The sequence below is a fragment of the Notothenia rossii genome (assembly GCF_949606895.1).
Source record: "Notothenia rossii genome assembly, chromosome: 9".
NCBI classification, from domain to species: domain Eukaryota; kingdom Metazoa; phylum Chordata; class Actinopteri; order Perciformes; family Nototheniidae; genus Notothenia; species Notothenia rossii.
Window position 1 is genome coordinate 52,073,621 of NC_136907.1, and position 12,406 is coordinate 52,086,026.

General features: G+C 40.8%; 1 protein-coding gene and 1 long non-coding RNA gene across 2 annotated transcripts; both read left to right on the plus strand.

The window, feature by feature from the left end:
• The first annotated feature begins 4,252 nt into the window (after positions 1 to 4,252).
• Positions 4,253 to 6,753, plus strand: LOC307018227. The gene is made up of 3 exons (XR_013802379.1): positions 4,253 to 5,017; positions 5,733 to 5,780; positions 5,972 to 6,753. It is a non-coding gene; the product is annotated as an uncharacterized lncRNA (long non-coding RNA).
• Positions 6,754 to 6,865: 112 nt separating this feature from the next.
• Positions 6,866 to 12,039, plus strand: LOC307020137 (uncharacterized protein). Its single transcript, XM_079651303.1, has 2 exons — positions 6,866 to 10,331; positions 10,489 to 12,039. The coding sequence occupies exons 1-2, from the start codon at positions 7,045 to 7,047 to the stop codon at positions 11,615 to 11,617; spliced, it is 4,416 nt and encodes a 1,471-aa protein (XP_079507429.1). The 5' UTR covers positions 6,866 to 7,044; the 3' UTR covers positions 11,618 to 12,039.
• Positions 12,040 to 12,406: the final 367 nt, after the last annotated feature.

A 12,406-nucleotide genomic window follows, 5' to 3' on the forward strand; every position in this document is an offset into this window, starting at 1 on the left:
GATGCAGTCTGCATTATGCTCACCACAATGTTAAAAATACTGTTTTAAATAATTTAATCAAACTAATTAAAGATTAAAATGTCATAGTTCAAATGTATTAAAAGTAGACATTTAGATATTTAATGTGTTTTTTAGTGAGGCCAGTCTCATGCTAATTACTCCAATGTTGAAATAATAATTCGGAATACTTATTGATTTATGTCTTCAAAAAATGCATTGGCTGTTCAGATAGTTTCAACATAATTTGTGTTTGTATACAATATAACAACATACCACCATACCAAAAGGACAAATAGAGAGCATGCAAAAGGGCTCCTGTTTAACAAATCTGAACAAAATCAGTTGAAATGTTCAAAATCTTAGAAATGTAATGTTCAATATTAGTTTTTTAAATGTATGTAAATAATTACCAAATATTATATTTTTATTTTTGTTAAAAGGTGCTATACACACTTTAATACAAATGTTCTGACTATTATTTGATGTGTTAGGCTTTACACGGTTAAATTAAATGATGATGCATCCGAACAACAAAACCGTCATTTTTCTATTTTTATTTATTACATTTTTTCCTGTGAATGCAATAGAGAGGCGAAGTCCCGTCCATCTACCTCCGACCCATGGGACCCCGGAAACGGAAAATTATACATTGAAGTCAATGGAGAGAAAAGTCATCTTTCGATCCCGTTTGAATTGCGCCACGAATGACACATATGATGTTTGTCAAATTAAAAGAACATTTTGCAAGTCAAAAAACTAAAAATGTGTCGTAAAACTGTGAAGTTACAATTTTTTTTTGTGTGAAACCGCTCAGTGAAACTACAGGTCTCTGGTCTCGCACAATACGCGTCACCATCACAAAGATGGTCGTCACGTTAGCAAATTTCACCTGTTTTCTTTCAGAATGAGGCAAAAAAGTATAAAACGAGGTGAAAATCACTACAAGTCTGGGCATGTTGAGAGCTGTACATACACAAAAGGGGAGTTAGTCGGTTCTGTAAGAGCCAGCATGCGGGACCAGCTTTACAAGGTTTCAGTGAGTAATATGAGTGCAATGTTTAACGTTAATGTCAGCTAGCTAACATTAGCTAACAAAGTACACTAATGTGTTTTGTTTTTGCAACTAGTTTTCTCCTTGAGAACTTTGTGGTCTCTGTGTATGATGTGGATAACATTAGTGTTCACAAGAACAAGATACACTCCCGTGTTTTGTTTTAGTGGCTCTTCAGATTGAAGAGGCCAGTTTTATATATCGACTATATGTGTGATCTCCTTTTTACATCTCGTTGTGTCATTTGAGTTTATTTGCTGTGTGTAGATTCAAGGATTTTGGTTATCTTGTCAATTTGTTTGGTTATCTAGGCACAGCTGTGTGTGACTCCCTCTGGTACACTGGTATGTGTTTTCATAATGTAGAGAGCATTGATTAATTAATAAAACTACACACTGACTCTAGATCCTGACCAAATCCTTTTTTGTTGATCAAATGTTTTTCAAAAATGTATTGTATATTATACAATAGCTGCACATCACAGACCGGAGTCTCTGCTACTGTGGACCACGAAGGAGGCGATCATCATCCCCATCCCCAAAGGCCCTGCATGGCATGGAAATCTCCTCCTCCTGGAACAATTCTACACCCAGCATATGCTCCCTGTGTTGGCCAGTAGAGAGGAGGACATTTAAATAAACATACTCTTAACACCCTCGGACTCTGCGTTGTGTTTCGTATGTGTGATGGGGTGTTATGCAGAGGGGAGGAAAACAGGACTCAGCAGATTGGGATTGTGGTGGAGATGCTGAGCAGTTATTTAATTGTTGCGTGTAATTATTATTATACTGCGTGCTTCTTAGTTATTCCATCTTTTGCTCTAACATGGATCTGTATGTAACTCTATATTTATTTGTTATCTACCACGCTTCCTTCTACATCATTATACATGATGGTGTATATAGGATATATATATTTGCATACATATCTGTAAATTGTATAATCTTATTTTTCGTATTTGGGATTTCTCTTTTGTCCACTCAAATACACTTGGCCCTTTCTCTTTTCCATGTGGAAAATGGCAGCTAAATATTCTGCTTTTCTCATCTGGCTCCCTGTCTGCTCATCTACAATGAGAAAATTATATAATTAATAACTAATAATCATTTAAACCTGTTATTACCAATATTTCACAAATTCTTCATGTCAACTTAAGAGCACAGCTGTATGTTGAGTGTCAGCTTTGCTTGGTTCATCTTACTGGGGGGCAGCTACATGGATGTCGGTGCAGTCCACAATAATTTTGCAGTTGAAGGCAGAATGAATTTATTATTCACTCAGAATGAAGCACAACTTCATGTCATACAATACATTGACTTTATTTGTAATTGTGTAAAAAAATATGAGCATTGATTAGCAAGCAGGACCTGCAGGAACAGAGAATGGTGATGGTTGGAGCTGGGAAGCGAGAAGAATAAAGAAAACAGATCAACTTTATTATCGGATATTAAAAATTCAATTTCAAAACAAGTTGCCGCTCCTACAGTTTTCTAGTATGTAAAGATGATTTCACATGACCAATGCAAAATATCACACTCAATACATGTGTGTCTCTGGGGGGTACATTGTGCCTTTGATGTATATAAATAATATACCATAACCAAATACTATTACATACAGTGGAAATCAGGTTGCCAGAGCAGGTCAGTCCAGTGTGCATGTTCCTCAGGGTCTCAGCAGTTACAGGTGAGGTAAAGAAAATAAAAGAGAAAAAGGTCAGTAACAACACTTTAAAGTAACAACACTGAATAATTATCTCTTTTAATAATTTTCTCTCAGTAATCACTCAACTACTGTCTTTCCAACAAACAGATTGACTCACTCTCACTATCGTCACAATGAAACACGTCCAGAATAATGTCATGCAAAGCTGCCTGCCTGCCTTCGACTCTCCCTGAGCTGCCTGATATTTTAATGTTCAATGTTAACCATTTGTGCAGATAGCATTAAGTAGAAAATATGCTAATGTGGCGTTAGCCTACCTCCCGCCCCCTTAGCACCTGGTGGAGGGGGCGATAGGCTACTCTTCAAATGTTTCACAAAATACTGACCATCATGACTACTCTTACTTTTTATGATTTTGGTTTACTTCATGTTAAGGCTAATGACAAGGCTAAGTAATGTAATGTAATGCTAACTAACATGCTCGCTACTAGCTAGGTAGCTAACTTGACTATGTTCCATGCAAAACATGTATATTACCTGATATGTTTGGTCCTGGTCCTTTCACCAGACGGGAGGCGGTAGAACGAGCAAGTGGTATGATCACTTTTGTGATTACAACCTGGTACAAAGCACATAGGCATCTTGTAAAAGTGAATTTATTGGAGCAATCTCTTATATTTATTGGAGGGAATAAATCAGTCTTCTTCTTCTTCTTCTTTGCTTTAATTGCGAGATCTTCTTCTTCTTCTTCTTCTTCTTCTTTGCTTTGCGACTCGGTCACAACCAGTCTTCTTCTTCTTCTTGTTCTTCTTTTCTTTAATGGCGAATCGCTTCCACTTGGAGCATATATCGCCACCTACTGTTGAGTTATTACATCTTCATATTAAATCCTTGTCCTCAGACCAGTGCTTTTGAGGAATTTGAAGATCAGCTTGTTTGCTTCATTTCTTGATTTACTTTCATATATTGCTTTGAAATCCATGTCCTTGATGTTGAGTTGTTCCAGTGCAGTTTTCAGAATGAATCTTTGTCTGTTATAATCCGGGCAGCTAAAAAATACATGATGTATTGTCTCTGGTTGTTGGCAACCATCACAATTGCCATTTGGATGTTTTCCAATCAGATGCAGTGATGAGTTTAGTCCAGAGTGTCCCAATTTTATCCTGCTGTTAATGGTTTGTTCTCTTCTACTACTCCCCCAAGTGCTTCCTGTTCCTACTTCCCTTTGTATCTGATATAAATGGCTTCCTTTGGTGTTACTGTCCCATAGTTTTTGCCATTGTTGCTTGATAACCACTTTTGTAAAAGATTTGACTTCTGCTCTACTGATGGGGGTCGCAACCAGTCTTGGAGCATTATCGCCTATGACATCACTTACGCGACCCAGAATGCATTTGGGATTTGTAGTCTTTCTAGTTGCGTATTTTTCATAGTCTTATATTTCAACAGTTTTACGACAAACTGTGACTTTTTTTACATGGAAATGATTGTTTAAGATTGACAAACATTGTATGTGTCATTCGTGGCACAATTCAAACGGGATCAAAAGATAACTTTTCTCTCTCCATTGAATTCAATGTATAATTTTCCGCTTCCGGGGTCCCATGGAGGCTCCCGGAAGGGGAGGGACTTCGCCTCATAAGAGAACCGCAGTGACGCGTCGTAAAACCAGGAAGTAAGTTAGCATTTTTAGCACTTCCGGTTCCTTCCTCAAAAAGCAATGCATTTTTTCCATAGGGTTTTCGAAAATAGCTCGAAATAAGGTCTGTGGTTGACACAAATTTAAGCGATAAGTCACGTTTTGTTCTACGATATTAAATACATCAGCAGTGACCCCACTGGGGATTTTTGAAGAGTTTACGTGTCTGAAAAACGATGGTTGTTACCGAGTGGCTGAATAGGACTACAGAAATTGTCGAAGCCGTTGTACGTCATTACGCAGAACACGTAAACACTCCAGCTAAATTTGTTTTCCCCTGTGTTCTGCTTGAAAGCAAGTACCTGTCTATCTTTAGTATCTGTATATCTATATCTGACCATTAGAATCTGTATTTTTGAAATTTTCGTTTTTAACACAGTCGTTTTACAAATTCTAGAATAATTAATTACCACTGTTTTCCAATTTTACTCGGCAGTTCGTTTCGTTAGCTAACGTTAGCTAAAGCTAGCGCTACTACTTAGCTACGCAATGGTTTGTTGCTTTGCTCCGGGTTGCAGCCACAGGTCTTCGCATGAAACGTGCTTGTTCTATCGTTTCCCGGCCAATGTTTTCCAAAGGAGAGTCTGGATTCGTGCCATGAGGTAAGCTGATGTTACGTTTTTGTCCATGTCACGGTGAAATGTAAATGATGGGTAGTGACTGTATCGCCGTTTTAGAGATGGCGCTGCTGAAAAGACCGCAACATAAGTAAAGATAATTAATACATCCTATTAAAACCTGTGTGGCTTATATGATAAGTCTAATTAGTACAAGCAGCATAACGTTTCACCATGTAACTAAAGATTGTAGTCAGGGAAATCAGTTTGACATATTGAACTAATAACAAATCACCTCTGGCTGGCAGAGAACTCTCGGCTCCATAGCTTCTCTTGGACGTAAAATCACATGTACATTTTTACATTTATATTCAATTTAATATTCCATCCCTCACATACTTTAGTATATATAATAACTTATATTTGGTTTTTCTTGTTATGCTGCTGCAACACAAACATTTCCCAAATTGGGATCAATACAGTAATATCTTATCTTAATTAATTAAGAAATACAACTGTTATAATTAGTGTAGCAGCTGACACCTATTTTCAATATGGATTAATCTACCATTTATTTCTTTAGTTCAATTTTGATCTATAAAAATGTCAAAATAGTGAAAATGTTCACGAGACTTATCAAAGTGCAAGGTTATATCTTTAGATGTTTTGTTTTAGCCTATGTACTGTATGTCTTAATGCTCTTACAGTTTATGTGACTGTGTGACTTCCATGAAACTAATATTTTATATCTTCCCAACAGATGAGCTGACAGGAAACCTAACACTCTAACAACCACAACATTGCAAAGGCGAGTAAATGTAAATTAAAAACAATTCACAATTTTTTTATTTCTTCTTCCTTGCAGTGAGGTGAAGCTGACCTTGCACTTGGTGCCAGTAAGGATGTTCCTCAGGCAGGCTGAATGTTTCTCCTTCCTTACTGACAAAGAAGCCCTTGATTTGCAATGCTTCACTAATTGTCATTTCCCTGGCTCCGTAGGGACACTTTACCTCCAGCACAGCGGAAGACCCTACCAGACCATCTGGAGATGCCCCCAACATTCCTGATTGGGAGAGCCACAAATCTGACTCATGGACCTGCATCTGGGTTGCAGTGGTGAATGCCCTGACGCCCTCACATTCATTCATAGTCCCCCACTGTACAGACAAAACACCATCAAGGGCCTGTTGTTGCCCTAGCACCCTGGCAATAAGGGAAGCAGTCACACGCTTTGACCTCAGGACAGCTCCAAAGTTGCTGGCAGTCAACCTTCCTTTCCTGAACAAATGCCAGTTTGGGTTTGTTCGCTGACCAGTGGTAGCCACCTGAATTGCCCTCTGTTGCTCTTCAGACAATGCCATGCTTGCCACAATTGCCTCAGGTCCCTGATGCACAACAGATCTGATAATTTCAGGAACAGTATGTGTTTCCAAGCTGTAGTGTTCCTTTTCTGGCTCGGGGGAGAGAAGCCAAGAAATTCCTGAAAACCTGCCCCCGAGTCTGTCCCTCAGCCAGTCACGATCTTCGGAGGTGGGCTCTCTTGTCAGCGGGTTAAATTAGTTATTGGTTTCAACAGTCACATTAAAACAGTTACTAAATCAGCTTACTATCACCTAAAGAACATATCTAGGATTAAAAGACTAATGTCACAGCAGGATTTGGAAAAACATGTCCATGCTTTTATCTTCAGTAGACTGGACTACTGCAATGGTGTCTTCACAGGTCCCACTAAAAAATATATTAGAAAGCTGCAGCTGATTCAGAACACCGCTGCTCGAGTCCTCATAGTCCGGCAGCCAAAGTGGATTATTTGGCCTAGCCTCGTTTTGACTGTTAAAGTTTTTTTTATTGCTGATTATCAATCATTTATATGTATATAATGATATCCAGGTGGGTGTGGAGTTCTCACCTTTGGGGAAATTGAGAAAATCGAGAAAATCCAAGATGGCCGCCACCGAACGCTTAAAATCCAGATGTGTTAATATCTCCATGACTATAGAAGGGACAATAATGACCAATATGTCGTTTTATATGTTTTCAGATACAAGGAATCAGATGAAACCATTATTGTAATGATAGTTCTTTGTCTCTTTGCAGAAGTGATGGATGAACAGTGCATATTCAAGTCGAAATACGGAGACCAATGTGATGACAGGCAGCCATGTTCTAAAAGTGCCGGATCGTCCCGGATAATCTCAATCATACAAGCAAGCCAGACGTACAAAGACAGTTTGTTCACTGAGCTGGAAACTCAGTTCAGCACCGATCCAGACCTGAGTGTGTTCTATCACAAAAATTGTGTTTCACGGTACACATCAAAAACTAATTTGGCAAAATATTTGAAAGCTGACACTGATGAAGAAGCCGGACCGTCTACAAAACGCCTTCGCCGTTCGTCAAGCGTCTTTGACTTTATGCACCACTGTCTGTATTGCGGGCAGCTATGTGAACTAAACAAGAATGAACGACATCCAGAACGATGGCGACCTGCGTACCTCTGTCGTTCTACTCATTCGGAGCATAGTGGAGAGCCATATAAGGTGTATTTACTTGAGAAATGCGATTCCAGGGCAGACAGTTGGGCCAATGATGTCAGGCATCGAGTGCAAGGTGCGTTGAGTGACTTGCATGCAGTGGAGGCACGCTATCACAGAGATTGTATGAGTCGCTTTTTCACCAACAAATATCTATCACAACATGATCACCTTGAACAAGCAACTGGAGCGATCATTGACATAGGCCTGGATCATACTTTGAAGGAGCTGAAAGCTGACAAACATCGGATATGGAACTCACTCGAATTATTCCATGAATACTCAAGCAACTCTGGCAGGACACTTAGTAGGCGAAGACTTCTCGAAGAGCTGCGGCAGCATTTTGGCAGTGAACTTCTTGTCCTATCCGCCCCAGGCTTTGCAAGCATAGTCACATTCACAGAAAATACTGCCAAAACGCTCAAACTAGTGAAAGATGATGAAGAGGATGACATCTCACGAAGTATTGCCAAAGTCAGCAAACAAGTTGTGCGAGAATGCAAGGCCGTGGAGCACGATAAGTCTTCATACAACAAACACATTGATAAACATATAGCCAGCCAGTCGGTTTCAGACACTTTGCAAGATCTGCTGACAGCTATTTCTCCCAAATTGGAAACATCATTGCCAGCTCTGCTGATTGGAAACATCATTACAAGCATTGTAACTAATCGAGCAACAGATCTTCAAGTAGCACTGGGCATATTGATGCGCGACTCCAAGGAATTACTGACTCATATGTATGACTATCGTGTTACATGCAGCTACGATGAAATCCAGCGTTTCAAGAAGTCCGCTGCACTTGCGGTAGCACATGATCTCACTGAGCAAGGAATATCTGATGCACAGCAAGGCTTGGTGCAGGTGGTGTCCGATAATTTCGACACAGATATTTCGACCCCCAATGGCAAGGCATCCACACATTCTCTAGCCATGATTATCATGCAACCATCAACACATTATGAAGACGTACAAGGACCTGACACCATCAGGCGAATCAAAAAGGAAGAAGTGTGCCAACCAATACCAGACGACAACGACTCATTTGTTGTATACTATGGGCAAAAGAAACCAGAGATGCCCAGCATACCTACTGCTTCACTTTCATCAGAACTCCAAGTGATGATGGATGTATCACGGAAAAGAGCAGCCGAGAATGACTTTGCATTTTTCAATGATGTCGTTACACGGGTAGGCTGCCCAGAGTTCAATGGTTACAACACCCGGTTGTGTCGAGAGCAAGGTCACACCCTCAAGCCAAAAACCAACATTGTATATCTACCTCTGATAGACATGCCGCCAGCATATCCGTCAACAATGATGGCAGCAATGAAGAAAGCACAGCAACTATCGCATAAAGTCGGACAAGAGTATGTGGTGTTCACAGCCGACTTGCAACTCTATCGCATAGCTTTACATGTCCAATGGGAAAATCCGATTCAACTTGGAAATATCCACCTTCGTCTTGGTGGAATGCACTTATTAATGAGTTATTGTGGTTCCATTGGCACCCTTATGGCTGACACAGGCATTGTTGAAATACTTAGCCCTGTGTTTGGTGGCGTTCTGAAGATGCTGAGTGGCAAAAAATTCCCACAAAATGTTAGAGCTCTCAGAATGCTAGTTGAGGAACTACTTCGGTCCATCTTCACCAATCACCAACTAGAATGCATGGCTGATCTTACCGACATCTTGGACGACCTCGCTTCTCAGAGTAGAACAACAAAGCTTTGGGTGGAGTGTCTCATCAAACCCATGTTTCTCGTTCTCCAGTTCATCCGTGCTGAGAGGGAGGCTGATTGGCCGTTGCATCTAGCAACTGTCAAAGATATGATTCCGCTGTTTTTCGCTGCAGGCCATGTACACTATGCTCGGTATGCATTGTACTATCTACGATCAATGCATGGCCTTCCCAAGAACGTTTCCGATCAATTCATGAAGGGACAGCATACAATGCACCATAACTCTGGGCTTTTCAATGGCATTTGGAGCGATATGGCCATTGAAACAACCTTTATGCGGTACGGCAAAGGGAAAAGTGGAATCGTCGGAATAACACTCAAACCAGAAACCCTCAAGACATGGGCGTATAGCTTGCACACATGTCACAGTGTGATTCGTGACTTGAGCGAAATGAGAGAACGAGATCACTCACAGAGCCAAACTCAGCATAAGGAAGAAACACCAGGAAGAATCAAGGGTGATCTTAAAGACAGACAAGCTCTGCGTGACAAACTTGAACTATGTACAGATCCACTCGATCCCAAGCATCCCAAAGGCTTACTGAATATTGTTACCGGACAAATTTTGACCCACCAATCAATCAATGTGGACACTGCAGCAGCAATAGGTCATACCCAGATGCAGTCGTTTGAGGAGAGCTGGCCTGCAGGATTCCATGCCACCATACCCAAACTAGTTACCACCATGTCATTGTCTCGTAAACACATTAAAGTAGGAGACACGAACGTGTTTGACACAGAGGTCATATATGCACGGGCCATGGGCTTGCAACGTAGTTCACGGGATCTAGACACAGACACACTCATGTGTCATGAACTGGCGCCTGTTCCAACAGCTATGTTCGATCAGCAAGGAAACATGAGAGATGCTAAAACAAAATCAAACCTTAAAAACGCCCTAAAGGTAGACGTATCACGAAGGCTCGCAGAACAGGATGTGCACACAACATTCCTCGATGGATGTGCTATCCTTTGGGTAGTGCCATGGCCAACATCTGGAACTGTACAAGACTACCTCGACCTGTTCCGAAAGTATCTGCGCACACACTTGACGACCAGTGATGTCTATCTAGTCTTTGACAGGTAGGCAATGTATTAAATACATATTGCTTTAGAGTCTAGCATAACACTAGCTATATTGATCAAAATTCACAACATCAGTACACATACATGTATGTTTGCAGTTATGAAATATTCGCATTGACCCGATGTTAATGATTCGATTGTATTGATATTTCAGATACATTGAGGGTAGTACGAAGGAGTCGACACGCCGCGGACGCGACAAAGGAGCCAGTAGAACCTACACGCTGCGTTGCACAGCCCGACTACCACCACAAAAAGTTGTGCTCACCGTCACTTCCAATAAAGCGCAATTAATTGACCTGATTGTCGAGGACATAGTATCGCACAAAATAGACTTCCAAACTCATAAACTGGTTGTCACTGGCAGTGATCCGGTGCCACTTGAGATCGAAGGTGGACAAATGAACAAACGGCCAGACATGACCACTACACAGGAGGAGGGTGATACCCTGATCATACAACAGGTATCACGTGTGCAGACTGGCACTGTCCTGGTAGTTGCAGATGACACAGACATCTTTGTTCTCTTGTTGCACTTCTGCCACCTGGGCAAGATAACCTCGCATGTTCTGATGGTTTCCCCAATCCATGGCCGAACTGTTTTGGATGTCAACGCCGCAGTGGAAAAACACAAGAGCATCATCCCTGATTTACTGGCTGCTCACGGTCTAACAGGCTGTGACACAGTCGCGTCTTACTTCGGTATCGGCAAGGCAGTTGCACTCAAGGCTCTAAGAACCGGCAAATATAAACTTGATTTGGTGGGCAACATGGAATCAGAGGTTACAGATGTAATAGACCAATCAACAAAGTTCATGTTGGCATGTTACGGTCAGCCCAATTGCAAGTCTCTCACAGAAGCACGACAAAAAGCATGGTCCTCAAAGATTGGTAGAAGCAAAGCCACAGCTCCAAAACTCTGCTCACTTCCACCGACTGCCGAGGCATTTAAAGCAAATGTAGCCAGAGCGCATCTTCAAGTTGGTGTTTGGCGACGTTCTCTGGAAGCCTGCCCAGCAGCAATTGACCCCACTGCTCATGGATGGTCACGCGACGTCGCATCCGGAGCACTTGTACCAACTATGGTGCCTGTTAACACCCCGCTTGTCCCACCAGAGCTGCTATCTCTCATCAAGTGCACATGCCACAGCCAAAATCCATGCAGTACACAACGGTGTAGTTGCAAAAAAGCAAGTATGGCGTGTACTGAGTTCTGTTCTTGCCAGGGTGGAGGTACTTGCCAGAATGATCACCAAGATGTTGTGGACGATGCAGACGACTGAAACCCAACAATCGTAACATACTAAGCTTGTTATTATGTCTGTATCATATGTTCTATAATATATATATGTTACTATGTCTACCCGCACTTGTATTACATGCATAAATGTATATGTTTGAAATATATTGTAGCAGTTAAACATAAAGGTTACATAACTATGCATGTATTAATGATTGGATGGGACCGTTTGTGTCTCATTTTTATGTGAAGACGAACTGCAAAATATATAGATGTATATCACAGAAACTGCTATTTTGAATTATATGTGCCAGATGCATGTCGACTACTTGCCGAATTATATGCCATTCAGAACATCAAATATTATATTCAATTTTTGTCGCATATTGCAAAAAACAAGTTTTATGTTGTTTGTATCATTACAATGATGGTTTCATCTGATTCCTTGTATCTGAAAACATATAAAACGACATTGGTCATTATTGTCCCTTCTATAGTCATGGAGATATTAACAAATCTGGATTTTAAGCGTTCGGTGGCGGCCATCTTGGATTTTCTCAATTATCTCAATTTCCCCAAAGGTGAGAACTCCACACCCAATTGGGTATCATTATATACATATAAGTGATTAATAATCAGCAATAAAAAAAACTTTAACAACCAAAACGAGGTTAGGGCCTTGGCTGCCAGACTATCACTAACACTAAGAAAGTGGATCACATCACTCCTGTTCTGAAGTATTTACACTGGCTTCCTGTGTGTCAAAGAATAGATTTCAAAAATACTGCTGCTGTTTATAAAGCACTGAATCCAGATCTCTCAGGTCTTCAGG